Source organism: Paroedura picta, chromosome 5, assembly GCF_049243985.1.
Source record: "Paroedura picta isolate Pp20150507F chromosome 5, Ppicta_v3.0, whole genome shotgun sequence".
In the NCBI taxonomy this organism is placed as follows: Eukaryota; Metazoa; Chordata; class Lepidosauria; order Squamata; family Gekkonidae; genus Paroedura; species Paroedura picta.
Genome location: NC_135373.1, coordinates 16,627,848 through 16,647,645, shown reverse-complemented (window position 1 = coordinate 16,647,645; position 19,798 = coordinate 16,627,848). Strand labels below are relative to the sequence as shown.

Below are 19,798 nucleotides of genomic sequence, written 5' to 3'. Positions count from 1 at the left end.
GGGAATCCACTTCACTGGCAAGAGCATGCGAGTTTGTACTCTCGGCTAAATATTTACACCCTGATTAACAAGGAAGGAGCCTATTCTATCCAGCAGGAGTTTAGAAGATTAGACAGGCAACATGTTTCCCCCGTGTTGTTGCATAATGCAGGAGGCGGTGCCGAAGGGATGCCTGCATAAATACTCCGAACCGCGCAAAAGGAGTCAGGCCAGCACCTTGGGGAGCGGACGAGAAGCAGGGGCCAGACGTCCAGCATGGAGCTGGCAAGTGCACTGACCGTCCTGCTGGCTATCTGCCTGGTGGTCATCACAGCCAAGAGGAAACTGTCTTCCAATGGGAGGCTGCCCCCCGGGCCCACCCCCCTGCCTCTGATCGGGAACTTTTTGCAGATCAAAGCGGCAGAAACCTGCAAGTCTCTGCTCAAGGTGAGTGCAGAGACCCTGGGAATGGGCCATGGGAGGGTGGGTGGGGGTGGGCCTCAGGGGGCTTAAGGGAAAGGGTCAGGATTTGTGCAGGGGGACACGACGGAGGCTTGCAATATGATCCATGAGGTCCAGAGAGGGGCCAGAGAGAACAGTAGGGCATTCGAGGACCCTGGCAGGCACTGGGCTCACGGTGGACCAAAGGAAACGCCTCTTTATATAACAGGTGGTTAAACTGGGATTCACTGCCAGAAGGTATGGTGATGGCCACAGGGACAGGCAGTTCTAAAGGGGGAAGACAGATCCATCAGCAGCTACTAGCCATGGCGAATAAATGGAACCTCCATCTTCAAAGGCAGTCAAGCTCTGAATCCCAGAGCCAGGAGGCAATATCGGGAGAAGGCCTTGGCCTCTCTGCCCCATTGTTAGACCCCCCCAAAGTACCTGGTTGGGCATGGTGTGGGACAGGATGCTGGACTAGATGGAGCCACCCTGGTCTGACCCCGCAGGGCTCTTCTGAGGTTCTTCTCAGGCTGCTGCTTTCCCTTCACCCTGGCCTTTGCCTTCCTTCAGCATCTCTCCTCCAGAGATTTGCCCTCCCCTTTTTCAACCTTCCCCCAACCCTGGGTCTGCCTGCCCTTTCCTCTGTTTGTCCCGGTTTCCCCCCAGCCAGAGACATGTCGCTCTCCCTTTGGCACCTCATTCCTTTGCCTGCCTCTCTCCTGGCTCTTCTTCTGCTTTGCATCCTGGACAAAGGGCAGGAAAGAGCTGGGCAGGTCTTGCTCTCTCTCTCCCTCCCTCCCTCCAGCCCTTTCACTCGCAGGAGGACATAAATCCTCTCCGCAAACAGGCACTGTTGGTTTTGCCCCCAAACGCAAAGGTGTCCTTTTATGACAATCCCTATTGGGATGCTGCCCTTTTGACAGAATTATTGTGTAACTCCGGCATTTCAATAACCCGGGCAAGCCTGATCTTGTCAGATCTCGGAAGCTAAGCAGAACCGGCCATGGCTAGCCCTTGGAAGGGTGACCTCCAAGGAGCACTGTGTGTGTGTGTGTGTGTGTGTGTGTCTGTGTGTGTGTGACACAGAGGCAGGCGATGGAAAGCCACCTTTGAACGTCTCTTGCCTGGCTGCCAGGCAGTCTTTGGATCTCTGGGCTGTATTACCGTACAAGAAAGAAAGAAATTCTAGCAAACCCCTCCCCCAGTCCATTTTCTATTTTGTCCCCAACTACCTGGTTCACTCAAATGTGCCATTAAGAAGATCCCCTCTCCACTCACACGCAAGCTTTGAGAAGACCTGTCCTTGAAATTGCTTTCTGCCCCTGTCCTGGAATTCCGGCTCATTTCCAGACGAAAGAGATCAGTTCCCCCGGAGAAGGTAGATGTTTTGGAGAGGGGAGGGGGACTCCAGATTATACAACACTGAAGACCCTTCCTGCCTACTCCCCAAGTTCTGCCTACTCCCAGCTCCACCCCGAAAGTCTCCAGGTATCTCCCAATCCAGAGCTGGTCACCCCTCCTCCCTGTCTGATACCTTGGCGATATACACAGCAGAGATTTCCCCCCCAGAAATTCAGCTGGCATTTTTATAGGTATCCACCTGGTTTCCTGCTGTCCCAAATGTGTGCATGACCTTCAGCAGAACTCTCTTGGGGATGTGGCTTCCTCAAGAACAAGCCATATCAGACTAACCTTATCTCTTTTTTTGAGAAAGTCACTCCCTTGTTAGATCAGGGGAATTCTGTGGACATTGTTTACCTTGATTTCAGTAAGGCTTTTGATAAAGTTCCGCTTGAAATTCTTATTGAAAAGTTGGCAAAGTGCAGTATGGATCCTGTTCCTGTTAGGTGGATCGAGTACTGGTTGACAGATCGTACTCAAAGGGCGCTTGTAAATCTTCTTGGAGAGCAGTGATGATTGGAGTGCCTCAGGGATCTGTCCTGGCCCCATGTTGTTCAACATATTCCTAAAGGATTTAGATCAGGGGTAGTCAAACTGCAGCCCTCCAGATGTCCATGGACTACAATTCCCAAGAGCCCCCTGCCAGCGAATTTGGGGACAGTTTGACTACCACTGATTTTGATGAAGGAATAGCTGAAGCCCTTATTAAATTTGCAGATGATACTAAACTGGGAGGGGTAGCATACTTGAAGACAGAATCTGGATGCAGGATGATCTTGACAGGCTGGGAAACTGGGCTAAAATGAATAAAACGAATTTCAATAGTGAAAAATGTAAAGTTCTGCATTTAGGTAGGAAAAATCATATGAATCACAATAGGATGAGTGAGACTTGTCTTGGCAGTAGTACGTGTGAAAAGGATTGGGAGGGGGTCTTAGTAGAAAAGACACTGACCATGAGTCAATAGCGTGATTCGGTGACTAAAAAGGTAAATGGGATTTTGGGCTCTATTAAAAGAAGTATAGTGTCCAGATCACTCGAGGTGATGTTACCATTTTTCTCCGCTCATTTAAGACCTCACTTGGAGTACTGTGTTAGTTCTGGACACCACAACTGAAGAAAGATGTAGAAAACCTAGAGCGTGTCCAGAGGAAGGCTACAAAGATGGTGTGGGGTTTGGAGACCAAGTTGTATGAGGAAAAGCTGAGGGAGCTTGGTCTGTTTAGCCTGGAAAGGCGACTAAGAGTTGATATGATAACCATCTTCAAATAGGGCTGTCATATAGAAGATGGAGCAGAGTTGTTTCCTGTTGCCCCAGAGGGTCGGGCAAGAACTAATTGGTTGAAATTAATTCCAAAGAATTTTCGACTAAACACCCGGAAGAAGTTCCTGACAGTTAGAGCAGTTCCTCAGTGGAACAGGCTTCCTTGGGAGGTGGTGGGTTCTTCTTTGGAAGTTTCTAAGCAGAGGCTAGATAGTCATCTGACAGCAATGCAGATTTTATGAACTTGGGCAGATTGTTTGTGGGTGTGCAGGAATGGATTGCCAGTGTTTGTCTCTTGTGGCCCTTCCTTGCATCTCCAGGGAATTGCTCATTGCCATTGTGGGATGGTAGGTGAATTTCCTCCAGGCCAGGCTGGATTCTGGAGATTTTTGTTGGGGGGATCACTTGGGCATGCAATTGGGGTCACTGTGGGTGGGCAGGTAGTTGTGAGTGTCCTGCATAGTGCAGGGGGTTGGACTAGATAACCCTGGAGGTCCTTTCCAACTATGATTCAATGATTTTAAGTGCAGGTGCAATAGCAAGTGCAGTCAGTGTTCATAGGATCAAACCTATCACTGCTGGAAAGGATAGTTATCTGCTTCCCTGTAATTTTTGTGCCATGTTTGTTGCAGTAAAACTGGACTGGTCACTTTGCAAAGGCTGGACTCAGCCCTGGAACGTGAGATCTGAAGTCCTCAGGTTATAGTTCAGTTTATGGTCCGGGGCTTCCAAGTCACAGAGCAGACAGGTCAAAGGAGACATTTTGGTTGGGCAGCAGGGAAAATCCCTGAGAACAGAACAACCCAGTTCAGGGGTTCCTGCCAAAGGCCCACCTTGACAAGGAGCCTGTCTCCAGCCCTGAATCCCACAAATCTCTCCAAACAGTCAAGAGGAGAAGGGGCTCCCCACTTCAGATCCTTGGCCCCAGGGCCTGTGAACTTTGTCTCTGAGAGGGAAGCGCCAGTTTGCAATCCCCGTGGCTGGTCTCCACGGAGTAGCCCCTGGGCGAGGGATTCCAGCTTCAGGTTTTCTGAGATTCCTGGAGACTGGGGGTGGGGGGTGGAGTCTAGAAGGCGGGGCTGCGGAAGGGGAGGGACCTCCGCAGGACATGAGGCCACAGAGCCCACTCTCCAGAGCAGCCATTTTCTCCAGAGGAATTGATCGCTATAGTCTGAAAGGGCTGTGCGCTTCGGCTTGGTTCAGCCACCGCGGTGATCACCAAAGCCCGAGGTGGCCAGTGCCGTGGCGCGGAGAGGAGGAGCAGCGGTGGCGCACCAGCTGGCATGCTACTGCCACCCCTCCTCTCCGCACTGTGGTGCTGGCCTCCTACGCACCACTTCGGGATTTGCTGATTGCCGAAGAGGCCGAACCGAGCCGAAGCACACAACTCTGGATCAGTTTTAATGCCAGGAGATCCCCTCCTGGTAGCAACAGAAAAGACAACTTGTCAGACCTGCAGGAAGCCAAACAATCAAGCACGTTGCCAAACGAGTGACATAAGCTCAGAAAAAGAAACCTACCCAAAGGCAATACAATAAATACTATCAAAACCAAGAATAGTCTCTCCTTATGTTCTTTCTTTTCTTATTCCTTTATTTGTTGGGACTTCTACCAGAACGGCATCCTGGGAAATTCCGTTTTCAATGGAAAACAACTTTCTTCAGTGGGAAGTCCCCCAATTAGTCAATTTTCAAATATAATGGGTCTCTATCCAATGGCTTATTTTAAACCAGTTGTTGTTATGTGCGAAGTCGTGTCCGACCAATCGCGACCCCATGGACAATGATCCTCCAGGCCTTCCTGTCCTCTACCATTCCCTGGAGTCCATTTAAGTTTGCACCTACTGCTTCAGTGACTCCATCCAGCCACCTCATTCTCTGTCGTCCCCTTCTTCTTTTGCCCTCGATCGCTCCCAGCATTAGGCTCTTCTCCAGGGAGTCCTTCCTTCTCATGAGGTGGCCAAAATATTTGAGTTTCATCTTCAGGATCTGGCCTTCTAAAGAGCAGTCAGGGCTGATCTCCTCTAGGACTGACCGGTTTGTTCGCCTTGCAGTCCAAGGGACTCGCAAGAGTCTTCTCCAGCACCAGAGTTCAAAAGCCTCAATTCTTTGACGCTCGGCCTTCCTTATGGTCCAACTTTCGCAGCCATACATTGCAACTGGGAAGACCATAGCTTTGACTAAACGCACTTTTGTTGGCAGGGTGATGTCTCTGCTTTTTAGGATGCTGTCTAGATTTGCCATAGCTTTCCTCCCCAGGAGCAAGCGTCTTTTAATTTCTTTGCTGCAGTCCCCATCTGCAGTGATCTTGGAGCCCAGGAAAATAAAATCTGTCACTATCTCCATTTCTTCCCCTTCTATTTGCCAGGAATTGAGAGGGCCGGATGCCATGATCTTTGTTTTCTTGATGTTGAGTTTCAAGCCAACTTTTGCACTCTCCTCCTTCACCCGCATCAACAGGCTCTTTAGTTCCTCTTCACTTTCTGCCATTAGAGTAGTATCATCTGCATATCTGAGGTTGTTGATATTCCTCCCTGCAATCTTGATCCCAATTTGTGACTCCTCTAATCCCGCAGTTCTCATGATGTGCTCCGCATACAAGTTAAATAGGCAAGGCGACAGTATACAGCCTTGCCGAACTCCTTTCTCAATTTTGAACCAGTCAGTGATTCCATGTTCAGTTCTCACTGTTGCTTCTTGACCTGCATATAAATTTCTCAAGAGACAAATAAGATGCTCTGGTATTCCCATCTCTTTAAGAACTTGCCACAATTTGTTGTGTTCCACACAATCAAAGGCTTTAGCATAGTCAATGAAGCAGAAGTAGACGTTCTTCTGGTACTCCCTAGCTTTCTCCATGATCCAGCGTATGTTGGCAATTTGATCTCTAGTTCCTCTGCCTCTTCGAAATCCTGCCTGTACTTCTGGAAGTTCTCGGTCCACATATTGCTGGAGCCTAGCTTGTAGGATTTTGAGCATAACTTTGCTAGCATGAGAAATTAGTGCAATGGTGCGGTAGTTTGAACATTCTTTGGCATTTCCCTTCTTTGGGATTGGAATGTAAACTGACCTTTTCCAATCCTGTGGCCATTGTTGAGTTTTCCAAATTTGCTGGCATATTGAGTGTAGCACTTTTACTGCATCGTCCTTTAAGATTTTGAATAGTTCAACTGGAATGCTGTCACCACCACTAGCTTTATTGTTACTCAGACTTCCTAAGGCCCATTTGACTTCACATTCCAGGATGTCTGGCTCCAGGTCAGTAACTACCCCATTGTGGTCATCAGGGATGTTAAGCTCGCTCTTGTATAGTTCTTCTGTATAATTTTGCCACCTTTGTTTAATCTCTTCTGCTTCTGTGAGGTCCCTACCATTTTGGTCCCTTATCATACCCATCTTTGCATGAAACGTTCTCTTCATATCTCCAATTTTCTTGAAAAGATCTCTGGTCCTCCCGATTCTATTGTTTTCTTCTATTTGTTTGCACTGTTCATTTAAGAAGGCATTCTTATCTCTTCTAGCTTTTCTCTGGAATTCTGCATTCAGTTGGGTGTATCTTTCTCTTTCTCCCTTGCCTTTCACTTCCCTTCTCTCCTTAGCTATTTGTAAAGCTTCCTCAGACAGCCATTTTGATTTCTTGCATTTCTTTTTCTTTGGGATGGTTTTAGTTGCTACCTCTTGTACAATGTTGCGAACCTCCGTCCATAGTTCTTCAGGCACTCTGTCTATCAGATCTAATTCCTTAAATCTATTTGTCACCTCCACTGTGTATTCGTCGGGGATATGATTTAGTTCATACCTGAGTGGCCTAGTGCTTTTCCCTACTTTCTTCAATTTAAGCCTAAATTTTGCAACAAGAAGCTCATGATCTGAACCACAATCAGCTCCTGGTCTTGTTTTTATTGACTGGATAGAACTTTTCCATCTTTGGGTGCAGAGCACATAGTCAATCTGATTTCTGTGTTGACCGTCTGGTGATGTCCATGTGTAGAGTCGTCTCTTGGGTTGCTGGAAAAGAGTGTTTGCTATGACCATTGTATTCTCTTGACAAAATTCTACCAGCCTGTGCCCTGCTTCATTTTGTATTTAAACCAGTAATAATATACAAATGGCCACCGGCTCTAAGAAGTGTGGGGAGAAACGAGTAATTTACTACAAGTGAAACAAGTCAAATGTATTTTCTCCAGTGGCCATTTGTAAGAGGGATACAAAGTTCCATAGTAATGTTCTGTTCTGGCTCTCACTCCCGTTTCCTGGTTACCTTCCTGTATTTATGATTACTACAACTGGTCCTATGTGAAAATTGAAAAAAAATCCTTTGTCATATTTCTAGCTTTGCTTTCACTCTGTTTAGCCTGTGGACCTTTGTCAGTATTAACTTTGATATTCATTATATCCCTCTTATAGCTTGTCATCGAAGAAAATATGTTTGAAAACATAATAACCTGTCTTGCATTCTGGCGCACTTTATTTTTGGAATAAAAGAGGGCTTCTTTTTTTTTGGCTTGACTCGTGTCACCCATTGGCAGCTTCCTTGATGGCTGGCTTCCCACGTGGGGGCTGGCAGCCCACCATCCGGCCCCCCTCCTCTGAACGGCATTGATGCCAGTGGGCAGTGGGTTGTGTGTGTGTGTGTGTGTGAGGTTTGCAATGTGAGAAGGGAAAGAGGAGGAGCAGCAGAGACAGTTCCGTTGTTTAAAGAAATGAAATCTTTGCTCTTGTCTCGAGTGCAGCTCAGTGAAAAATATGGCCCCGTGTTCACGGTCTACTTTGGAAACCGGCCGGTGGTCGTCCTGTGTGGCCACGATGCCGTGAAGGAAGCCCTGGTGGACAAGGCCGAAGAATTCAGTGGGAGGAAGACGATGCCCACCTTGGAACGGACCTTTGAGGAATATGGTGAGTTGCCCACCTCGGCCTCTGACACCCACCAAGGGCACCCCCGGTGCTTCTGTCCAGGCTGCCCTGACTCCATCTGGGGCTGGTGTTGTGGAAAAGAGCAATCTGGAAATCCGAGTTTGATTTCCCACTCCTCCTCCACATGCAGCCAGCTAAATGCCTGTGGACTAGTCCCAGTTCTCTTAGAGCTGTTCTCACAGAGCAGTCCTCTCAGAGCTCTCTCAGCCCTACCTACTGCACAGAGTGTCTGTTGTGGGGAGAGGAAGGGAAGGCAACTGGAAGCTGCTCTGAGACTCCTTTGGGTAGTAGAAAGGGGGGTACAAAAAGCCAGCTCTTCACCTTCTTCTTCTTTCCCCCAGGTGTGGTCTTTGCCAATGGGGATCGCTGGAAGCAGCTGCGACGGTTCTCCCTCACCATCTTGAGAAATTTCGGGATGGGGAAGAAAACCATTGAGCAGAGGATCCAGGAGGAAGCCCAGTTCCTGCTGGAGGAATTCCGGAAGACCAATGGTGAGAGAAGGATGAGCTATGCTCCCTGGGGTGAGGAGAACTGGGGCGGCACCTGCCCAGATGGGTGCCCTTTGGGAGAGAGAACAGTGGAGACTGGGCACACCTGTGGGCACAGCAGATCTAGCTCTCCCCATCGGATCTCCTGAAAGAGAGGGGGAGGGGGAGAGAAAGATTCTGCACATAGATACTCAGCCCCCCCCCCCCCCCCGGTCTGCAGGTGCTGAAGCCAACTTCTCTCTGTCTCCCAGTCTTGAGCTTCCTTTTCACACGGTGCCTTCCTAAGCAGACATGAGCTCTCCTTCCCTGGGAGGGAACAGTTCTGTTGATGGCTGCTTTCTGCCGATCCCAGCCTCTGTTAAAGGGGTAGGGCTACCCGGTGCCCAGCATGGACCCAGGAAGCAGCTTCATGGGTGTTGACCCATTCTCTGGCCTTTTCCTGTTCCAGAGAAGCCCTTTGACCCCACCTTCTTCCTGAGCCGTGCTGTCTCCAACGTCATCTGCTCCATTGTCTTTGGCAACCGCTTTGACTATGAGGACAAGGAATTCCAGGCCTTGATGGAGATGATGAACAACAGCTTCCGGGAGATGAGCACTGCTTGGTCCCAGGTAGCACCCCCCCCCCCAAAAAAAAAGGAAAAAAAAGAAAAAGAAAAAAAGAATAGCTGGTGGAGGAACTCTCCTGACAGAGAGCAGAGCTGGTCCACTAGGGGCCAAATTCTTCTTGGCAGAGATATGCTGCCCATTTCAAATGTGTGTGTGAAGCCCATTTGTCTTTCTTGCTTGACCTCCCTTCCTCCCTCCTGTCTCTCCAGCCCCCTGACCTGACTCTCTCCGCCCCTTGTTTGCCCACAAGAGCACATAGATTCTCTGGCTCCTACTCCTTTGCAAGGAGCTTACAAAACAGTTGGCATGCTCACCTCACTGGAGGTGGAATGCCTATGAATATTCCATGATTACCACAGGAGCCCATCCAATGGCTTGGAGAGGTTCACAAATGGGGGTTAACTCTTTTCTTTTTGGCCATAATGCCCAAGGATTCCCTTGTGACTATTGCCTCAGGTGTAAACTCTGGACATCTACCGGCTGGGGATATCATCGTTGTATCTGCACTGGTGGGGGTTGGACTAGATGACCTTGGGTGTGCCTTCCAACTCTGAGTTGAAATAAACTGCCCATCACCTGCTCCCTGCCCCTTTCTCTGCTCCTGCAGTTCTATGACATCTATGCCAACATCCTGAAATATTTCCCTGGACCCCACACCAAGATCTACGACATCTTGGAAGACATGCGACGCTTCATTTCCAAGAGAGCAGAGAAGAACCGGGAAACGTTAGACCTCAACTCCCCACGGGACTTCATCGACTGCTTCCTCATCCAGATGGAAAAGGTATCCCTGTCCCCCTCTCCCCACAGGGGCACAGAAGGGGGCTGCCGAAATGATGTCATGGGCACTGGCCAAGCGGGCTTGGCAGGTGGCTGTTGGGGGCTTTCTCAGAATGCTCGGTGTTCACGGCTGGCCAAGTAGAGCCAACAAAGTAGGACGACAGGGAGTTAAATCTTGGCTTTCCACCGGGAAAGATGTTTGCCGCAGATTCTGGCACAAAGCCTCTTCTGTGCCAATCACTTCTGCAAACATCTCATGATCAGGAGAGCAAATATTTTAAATGTACTCTCCTTGTGTGCCCTGGACTCACACAAACACTTACCGAGGGATGCCAATCTCCAGGTGGCGGCTGCTCAAAGCCTCAGTCTCCACCCCCAAATCTCCAGGCATTTCTCAACTTGGAACAAACGACCCTGCATACAGCAGAACAAACATGAAGCTGCTTTGCACTGAATCAGGCCCACAGTGGAGTCAGTATTTTCCAGTTTCCACTCAGACTGACAGCCATGCCCCAGGGTCTCAGGTGGAGATCTTTCCCATCCCCTCCTGCCTGCCCCTTTTAACTGGAGATGCTGGGGATTGAACCTGGGACATTCTGTATGCCAAGCAGACATTCTGTATGCCAAGAAGAAGAGTTGGTTCTTATATGCCACTTTTCTCTACCCGAAGGAGTCTCAAAGTGGCTTACATTCGCCCTCCCTTTCCTCTCCCCACAACAGACACCCTGTGAGGGAGGTGGGGCTGAGAGAGCCCTGATATTACTGAAGAAGAGTTGGTTCTTATATGCCACTTTTCTCTACCCGAAGGAGTCTCAAAGTGGCTTACATTCGCCTTCCCTTTCCTCTCCCCACAACACACACCCTGTGAGGTGGGTGAGGCTGAGAGAGCCCAGATATTTCTGCTCAATCAGAACAGTTTTATCAGTGCTGTGGCGAGCCCAAGGTCACCCAGCTGGCTGCATGTGGGGGAGTGCAGATTTGAACCCAGCATGCCAGATTGGAAGTCCGCACTCATAACCACTAGACCAAACTACACCAAAATGAGCCACAGCCTCTCTCCATGGCTCTCCAGGGTCTCAGGCGGAGGTCTTTCCAATCCCCTCCTGCCTGCTCCTTTTAACTGGAGATGTCGGGGAGTGAACCTGGGACCTTAAGCATGCCTGTCAGGTGCCACATCTTGAGCATCATGATGGGCAAAAGAACAGGCTGAGGATAGCCCGAGGATCCAACACAAAACCACTTATTTCAGATTCTGAAAAGAGCAAAGAGGGTTAAAACATGAGCAAGTTCTCCTTTGAAGACCAGGACTGAGACCGTTACACTATCCTTTATACTAAGCTAGTCTCCACCCAGGAGCAGACAGAAATACACGTCAGGATTACACCAAGAATGAGGCGGTATCAAGGCCTTCACCAAATGTGCAGATGAGGATGGTCACAGAGTGGTTTGACCTCAAAGCATTCTCACACTTTGTAAAACAGTAGCTCATCCCCTGGGAACCCTGGTATCAGGGTTATCACTTCGACTTATCACGTCGAAGACTATCTTAGTTCCAGAGCAAGCAGGCAGCTGGCAAACTAGAGATAATACAAAACTAGAACTAAAGATTTTAAGAGAAATACAACAGGCTAGCAACCTCTACATAACAGCAAGAATACAAGCAATAGGGCCTTACCTAAGAACAATGAGAAATAAAAGACATTTAAAATGTTTAACAGCAATGTCCAGACCTGGAGATTTCCAGATGAGAACTGGAGACTCCAGACTCCTTAACCAGCATTTCTGTCAGATGACTCTCTAGCCTCTGCTTAAAAACCTCCAAGGAAGCAGAACCCACCACCTCCTGAGGAAGCCTGTTCCACTGAGGAAACATTCTAAATGACAGGAAATTTTTCCAGATGTTTGGCTGAAAATTCTTTTGAATTAATTTCAACCTATTGTTTTTCCCCTGAGCCTCTGGGGCAACAGAAAATAATGCTGCTCCAACTTCTCTATGACAGCCCTCCAAGTATTTGAAGATGGTTATCATATCACCTCTTAGTCATCTTCTCTTCAGGCGAAACAGACCAAGCTCCCTCAGCCTTTCCTCATACGACTTGGTCTCCAAACCCCTCCCCATCTTCATAGCCCTCCTCTGGATACACTCCAGTTTCTCTACATTTTTCATCAGTTGTGTTGTCCAAAACTAACACCGTTCTCCCAAGTGAGGTCTTGCTAGAGCAGAGTAAAGTGATAACATCTCCTCATGTGATCTGGACACTACTTTTAAAACAGCCTAATATCCCCTGAGCAGTTCAGCCCTCTCGTCATCACCTGTTCCAATGTCCCTTTCTGGTCCCTGCAATGGTCCTACCGTGTCCCTATTCTTTTTCTTACTTGGAATATAACTGAAGAACCCTTCTTTCTTGTTTTTTTTAGCATTTCTTGCTAACCTAAGTTCATAGTGAGGTTTAGCTTTTCTAACACTCTCCCTACATGCATTGTTTGCTTATTTATCTTCCTCCTTGGTTATAAGGTCCTCCTTCCATTTCCTAAACGAGCCTTTTTGATTATTCAAATCTTTTGAAAGCAAGTTTAGGTCCCACCCAGTTTTCCTTCTCAAGGGAATTGTCTGTGATTCTGCCTTCATCATTTCACTTTAGAGAAACTCCCAACCTTCTTGGATTTCCATCTCCTCAGGTTTTTCTGACCACAGGATTCTTCCCAGCGTAACTTTAAGTTCGTTAAAATTCACTCTGAAGTCCAGCCTGCATGTGCGACTACATATAGCTTTCCACCATTCCAAGCAGGAACCAATGGGGGGGGGGGGAGAAGTCAGGAGAGCAAACTCACCAGGAAGCTTGGTCCGTTCCAAGCTGCAATGCCCCCGCACTTAAGATGCTTTCCACGAGTTCACCGCACTGGCTCCTCTGGCTGAGGGCTGCCGCCGCTTCCTATTTGTGGGCTCTGGCGTTAGCTGGCAGGGGCTCATGGGAATTGTAGTCCATGGACATCTGGAGGGCCGCAGTTTGACTACTACTGGTTTAATGGGTGGCTAAGCCTTCCCCCCAACATTCTCGGTCAGGGATTCCATCTTAGCTACGAGTCTCAGACTTTGGGCTGAAGAAAATAAAGTGTCAGGGGAAAGCGGCCCTTCCCCCCCTTGATGAAAATAACAGGCTTCATGTGGGCGGGGGGGGGGGACGACTTTCTGGGAGCTCTGGCCCAGTCCTCTTGAAGGAATGAGGGAAGGCAGATTCAGTCACTCGAGGTTGTGGGGGGAGGGGAATGTTTGCCTTGGCACCATGGATGCTCTCAGAGCCCCAGAGGGCAGCAGCCACACAAGGCGGTAGGGGAGTTGATTTCCAAGGTGGCTGAATGGAATCGTATGCGTCTGCTGACGCTCAGGGGTAGCCAAGCAAGAATGGAGACGCAGACATTCATCAAGGAGGAAATGCGTTTTTGACAAACTGAGCCACAGCCCCATCTCTTGCTCTCCGTTCTGTGAATCTCAGAATCCTGACTAGGCCCTCAGCCAAGATGAGATGGCCTCCCTTTGCCTCATAGCAAAGTCTTGGCCCTGCATGGACCACAAAACGAGCACATAGATGCCAGGCACAAACTTGGCCCGGGAAACCTGGAGGAATTTAAAGCGCCCAGATGTGCAAATGCATCTTACACCCCTCTGTCCCCCTCCCTGAAGAAGGAAAAAAACAGGAAGGAAAAATCCAGTCTGTGCATGTGCAGAGCACACCTCTGGGAGAGCTGGAGCTCCTGCCTGGGGTTCCAAGGCCACATGGGTAGTCTCTGCAAGATGCACCTGCCTCTTGGGCTGCCACAAGGCTGGAGAGGGAAGGGGAGGGAAGCCTGCCCCACCATGATGCCTTGTACCTATTGACTTGTATTTATTTTATATCTTGTACCTATTAGAGTGTGTGTGCGTATGTGTGTGTGTGTGTGTGAGAGAGAGAGAGAGTCCAGCTGCTAACTGAGGGATCCCATTATCTTCCGTTGATCCTCAAAATGTAATTTCCTTTTCCCCTCCCACCAGGGACTGGTGAAAAAAGAGAGCCAGCAAGGGCCATTCCGCACAGCTGGTAGAAATCCGTAATCAACGCTGAATATTCCATTGCTGTGTATTGTAGCATTCCATTGTCATTTCACACCTGACCCAAAACTCTGTTTTCCTAGCGGGACTGTTTCTCCTCCAGCATTCCTCACCTACTTCCGGTTCTTGCCGAGGAGCAATGAAAACACCACAAGCTTCCCTTGCCCCCTCCCACCTCGAGCCTGCCAATCAACCAGACAACCAATCAGCCTCAGCTAGCCATGCAAAGCCAGCCTCCCCCCTCCTTTAAAAAAAAAACAGACACCGAAGTAATCATTGCAATGCAGTTTCATTTGTTCACAGAGGCACTGGTTATCTGTCACAGCTCCGTCTTCAAGTTTGGATAATTTCATAGCGCAAACTTATATTTAGGGACTGCTGTGAAAATTTTCCCAAACGGCAGCCCCTTCTCAGAAGCAAAGAGGTGATGCTTTGGGGCCAAAAGATTTGTCGGCAAAAGGGAAAATTTATGCCTTGGAGAGTTGATTCCAACTGTGGCCTCTGCCCCTCCCTGGCAGTTAACTTGTCTGGAGCTAGCAACCTCACCCCCCCATCCCCTTCCAGCAGCCGGGGGGGGGGGATTACCTGTAGTTTCCAGCCATTCACAAACAAAAAACAAGGTGGGGGGTATTTTGCTGGAGTTCTACATGTGCCCCCCAAAGAAAAAGAACAAAAGATAAAATGTGACAAAAGCACTCACATAAAGAGCAAGGGGGCAGCCAGATAATTGAAAGGGTTCTGAAGAGACTTGTGATTATGCGTTGCTACTCAGCATTCTCCATTTTTTAAAAACACCCACCTCTCGTCCCTGGATGCCATGGAGGTGGGAGCAGGGGAGGGACATCTCCGAGGCGATATGAGTACTATTGACCCCTCCTCACTGTTACTTGTGGGTGATTGCAACCCAAAATCTATCGGGATTTTGACCAGGGGAATGCAGTATTCCTGATTTCCCTGCTTGCACTACAAATAGGCAGATGGAGCGAAACTGGGATGGGAGGCTGATGCCGTTATCTGAAACCATGATTTTAAAGTGTCAGCATCTGGTAATGATTTCACTGAAATTCCTTCATGCGAAATGGCCCTAAGTATCCCCATGATCTTTTGTTCCCACTTCTGTTTGCCTGCAGGAGAAGAACAACCCCGCCAGCGAATTCAACGTCAAGAATATGGAACTCACCACTCTCAACCTGTTCTTTGCCGGGACGGAGACCGTGAGCTCCACCCTGAGATACGGCTTCCTGCTGCTGATGAAATACCCCCATGTTCAAGGTATGATGGAGAGACCTGGTGGTATCCAAACAGCAGTGCACCTACCCTGAGTCATGCCTGGGGCAAGCAGGTGGGCGGGGCTTGCTTGGTGATGTAGAGGGCAGGGGTGGGGCCTTTGCAGAGAAACAAAGCACCCCCTGGTGCCTGGTATCTTGCCATCCCTACCAAGGGAACTGGCAGCCTTGGGCCACCTTCCAGTTTAGAAATGGGGCCCATTTTAAAACAGAAAAGCTCTTGGGAAACCAAAACAAGCCCACTCCAAAAGGATTCAGTCAGAGGAGAGTCAAGTTCAAGAGTTAATTTCAAATACTTTCAAAATATCATCTGGTTTCAGGGCAGGATTTGGAGGGTAAGGTGAGGAAGTAAAGGCAATGAACAATATGGTTTTCAAATGATATAAAATCTTGAAAAGTCCTGTTACAATGAATACAGTTTGCCGGCAGCATAGTTCAGAGTTGCAGTTAATACTTGGCCAGGTTCCATGAATTTAAAACAATTCACTTTGCTCTTGAGAACTCTCTGAATCAGAAAGGCAGAGGTAAGAGGCGGAGATAAAAGCTACCTCACCCTGTTGCCATTTGCCCAGAAATCAAATGATTTGTTTTAACAGACAAGATGCATGAGGAAATAGACCGGGTGATTGGGAACAACCGGGCCCCCAACATCGAAGACCGGAACCAGATGCCCTACACTGACGCCGTCATCCACGAAGTGCAGAGAGTGAGCGACCTCATCCCCATGGATGTACCTCACATGGTCATCCGAGACACCGAGTTCAGAGGGTACCTCATCCCGAAGGTCAGTTGGGGAGGTGTGGAAAGGTCGTGTGTGGATGTGTTTTGAAAGGGTTAGCGATATCTCCAGAATCTGACTTTGACCTGTGCAGCCAACTCATGTGGGTCTTTCACATCATCTTTCCTTCCCCTTCTGGGACAGATTTCCCATCCTTTCTCTCTCCTTACTCAATCAAAGACTCAATCCTTAACCACATCCAGAGCTGGCCCTAAGGATGCTTCTGCTGTACTCTAGCTAGATGCACTCTAGCTCAGGCAGTCATGTGACATTCCTTGCTAGCTAATGATCAGCTGGCAGAGTCATGTGACTCTAGTGTCCTGGAGGTCAGCAACCTCTGTGGCTACTACCACGACCACTGCAGAAATCCATACCTGACTTAGATAGCACAAGCTTGAAAGATTTTGTCAGATCTTTTCAAGTGGGTAGTTGTGTTGATTTGAAGTAGCACAACAAAATTTGGTTTCAATAGGACATTTCATGTACTGAACCTGGTTAGTCCTTGGATGGGAGACCATCAAGCAAGTTGATGGGGGCAGGCAATGGCAGTGGCCAGGCCATGGCAATGGCCAGCCACTTCTGTTAGTGCTTGGATGGGAGACTGTCAAAGAAGTTGGGGTTGCTATGCAGGGGCAGCAATGGCCAACCATGCCTGAATGTTTCTTGGCTTCACCTGGATGGCCTAGACTAGCCTGATCTTCTCAGATCTCAGAAGCTAAACTGATACATGAATAGGAGACCTCCATGGAAGTACAGAGTTGCTACACAGAGGCAGGCACTGGTAAACCAGCTCTGAACATCTCTAGCCTTAAAAACTCCATTAATAGCAACCCCCCCACCTCCCCCACCCCCACCCCAAAAAAAAAGGGAGAGAGAAGAATCTAGGGCTGAATCTGCACTGGGCTTTTTATCCTTTCTGAGCCTGAATACTCGCCCCGCCCCGCACTTGGGAGTGGTCTTTTGACAAAGCTCTCCCATACCTGTGTGCTGAAGGCCGATGGTATATCAGTAGAGTTTATACTACAACTTTGAGTTGGATGAATATTGGAATATTTGAAACTTGTTAGAATAAGTTACACATCATAGGAGGAAGCAACCACTGAGGAAAGTTCAGCATTGAAAACGGCACAAATCTAGAGCTGGTTGTTTCACTAACGATTAAAACAGAGACAAGACACATTTTGATGTATACTGATTTTGATAGCCTGGGATAGGTTCTCTCTTTTTTCTGTTAGTACATTTATTTCAGAACTGCCTGTTTTTTTGTGTTGTAGTTGATCATTTCAAAGACTGCAGGAAAACTGGGGTTCCCGGTTGCCATTCTATTGGAAGTTTAATTTTTGACCTCATTATTGGGATCCGTGAGCAGAGAGTTGCCTTTTGGGGTTTCTCTCCCCCCCCCCCCGCATTCTCTCCTATCTTGCTTTGGCTGCAGAGTCAGGAGACAGAAGGCAGGAAATAAATAAAGCTCTCTCCAGCCTTGTGCTCCTTCAATGCTGACTGGAGCTTAATGCAATCACGACTCCGCCCCCCCCCCCGCCACTCTAGCTTACCCAGTCAAGCGGGAAGAGACAGGAGATTGGCAATTAGGACAAAATACAGTGCAGAAAGCAGCATCTTAGTGGGACCTCTTTTGAGTCGGGGAAAAAAAAGAAGGCTGCAAATCTGTTGGAAGATCCAGATTCAGATCAATAAGAATTCGTCAGGATCGACAGAGGAAAAAAAATGTGGGTGCAGATTCAGCCTAGCTGTCTCCACTGGAATGAGGTTGTAAGTTTCACTCCCCATCTTTCTTGTTTTGAGACTGAGGTTGTATCATCCCTAAAACCCTGGAACTCTATCTTCAAAAATTCTCTCTTTCGCAGGGGACTGAAATCTATCCAGTGCTCAGCAGTGTCTTGAATGACCCCAAGAAATTTAAAAACCCCAAAAAATTCAGCCCGGAGAATTTCCTGGATGCGAATGGAAGTTTCAAGAAAAATGATGCCTTTGTGCCCTTCTCCTCAGGTAAGCCAAATGAGGAAGGTCCCTGGGGGAGCAGGAGGGGGTAACACGGCCAGGAAGCCTCTCACCTAGGAGAGAACATCTGGTTGTGTATAACACTAACTCAAAATACCGCTTTGAGATTTGGCTTGGCCCTGAGCTGCTCTAAAGATGTTTGCCACTTTTCTCCTCTCTTGTCACAGGGAAGCGGATCTGCCTGGGAGAGGCCTTGGCCCGCATGGAGCTCTTCCTCTTCTTCACCACCATCCTGCAGAACTTCCGCTTGAAGCCCCTCCTGCCCCCGGAGGACATCGACACGACTCCCTTGGAAAGCGGCTTTGCCAACATCGTCCCCATGTACCAGATGTGCACGGTCCCCCGCTGAGGGCTCTCTCCTTCTGCCGCTCTCTTCTGCTGCGCCCTCAAGACTTTTGGAGCACGGGAGGGTGGGGGGGGGGGTAGTGTGACTTTTTAAAAATACAGCAACTCGCTCAAGTTAACACTTGTTCCCACAGGTGGAGGGGCTTGCAGGCCAGGAAAACCCTTTCTCATTATTGCTGTATCCCGCCTTATTGCAAAGGGACATTCCATTCTCTTTGCACTTTACCAGCTTTCCAACAACCAGACTGAGTTCTAAACCTTGAGGTCCCCTTGAACTCATCTTGTTCTTAAATCATGCTTGAACTTTGGGGTGGTTGTGATCCTACAGTGGGGTCTCCCGTGTGAGTTTATCAGTGATCTTCCTGAGCAAGCCTCATTATCAGAGGGACTAATGAACAACCAGAGCTGGTCAGCCACAGATGAGGCACCTGGGAGGCAGAAGGACACAGTCCTTGCTTGGCATCTCCCAAGGCAGCCCTGCCAGGGAAGAAATGTGATCCATGTTGGTTGAGCCCAGCCCAGGATGTCCCTTGATGGCTTTGAGCGGGTCTCTGGAGAGGGAGATGCACTGACATTTTCTCCGCCAGTAAGAATAATGGTTCCCGAAGGTGGGCGGGCTCTCCACCCCAAAGCCCCTACCAATGGTTGCAGTGCAAGACGCTCTTCTGCACTGATTCTGCAACACTTCCAAAGGGCAACTGCTTTATCCTTCCAGAGGTAACCACCCCCTTTGCTCTGGCTGCACATTATGCATCATGGTGATCTGTTTGAGATTGCTGCTCTCTCCTTAGTCCTCAGTGTCCACAGACCTTCATGCTAAACAGTCTCTGATCATTGTAACAGACGGGGTTTTGCTGTGAATGACACAATAAAGCTTGATGCTGGCCTTGGGCCTCCAAAGTGGAGTCATTATCGGAACACAATGCCCAAGAGAGGGAGAAGGGCTGTTGCTGTCTCTGAGGACATACTGGTGCAGGCCTCTGAATTTAGCTATGGGTGTGTAGCTCTGGGTGCCCCCCTTCCCTGTGGCTTCAGTAGCCTTACGTCTGGCACAGATCAAGATGGTCTCCATGTGAGTCTGGTCTGCGTGGAGCAGCAGAGTCCAGGAGTACCTTAAGGCAGGGGTAGTCAACCTGTGGTCCTCCAGATGTCCATGGACTACAATTCCCATGAGCCCCTGCCAGCATTTGCTGGAGGACCACAGGTTGACTACCCCTGCCTTAAGGAATAACAACATTTGTGGCAGGGGAGGAACTTTTGAGAGTCCCTTCTCCCTTCTTCAGACAGAAAAGGTCCAGAGTCCTGCAGCACCTTCAAGAGTAGCACAATTTGAGGCCAGGGAAGAGTTCTTGTGAGCACATCCTAATGTCTTCAGGTGGGTCCAGATGTTCGGCAACCTCTGTGG

At 48.8% G+C, this 19,798-nt stretch overlaps 1 protein-coding gene across 1 annotated transcript; it reads left to right on the top strand.

Moving 5' to 3' along the window:
- The first annotated feature begins 191 nt into the window (after window positions 1-191).
- LOC143837156 (cytochrome P450 2G1-like) lies at window positions 192-19,279 on the top strand. The gene is made up of 9 exons (XM_077336683.1): window positions 192-426; window positions 7,824-7,986; window positions 8,346-8,495; window positions 8,941-9,101; window positions 9,706-9,882; window positions 15,096-15,237; window positions 15,848-16,035; window positions 17,895-18,036; window positions 18,216-19,279. The coding sequence occupies exons 1-9, from the start codon at window positions 256-258 to the stop codon at window positions 18,395-18,397; spliced, it is 1,476 nt and encodes a 491-aa protein (XP_077192798.1). The 5' UTR covers window positions 192-255; the 3' UTR covers window positions 18,398-19,279.
- The last annotated feature ends 519 nt before the right edge of the window (window positions 19,280-19,798 follow it).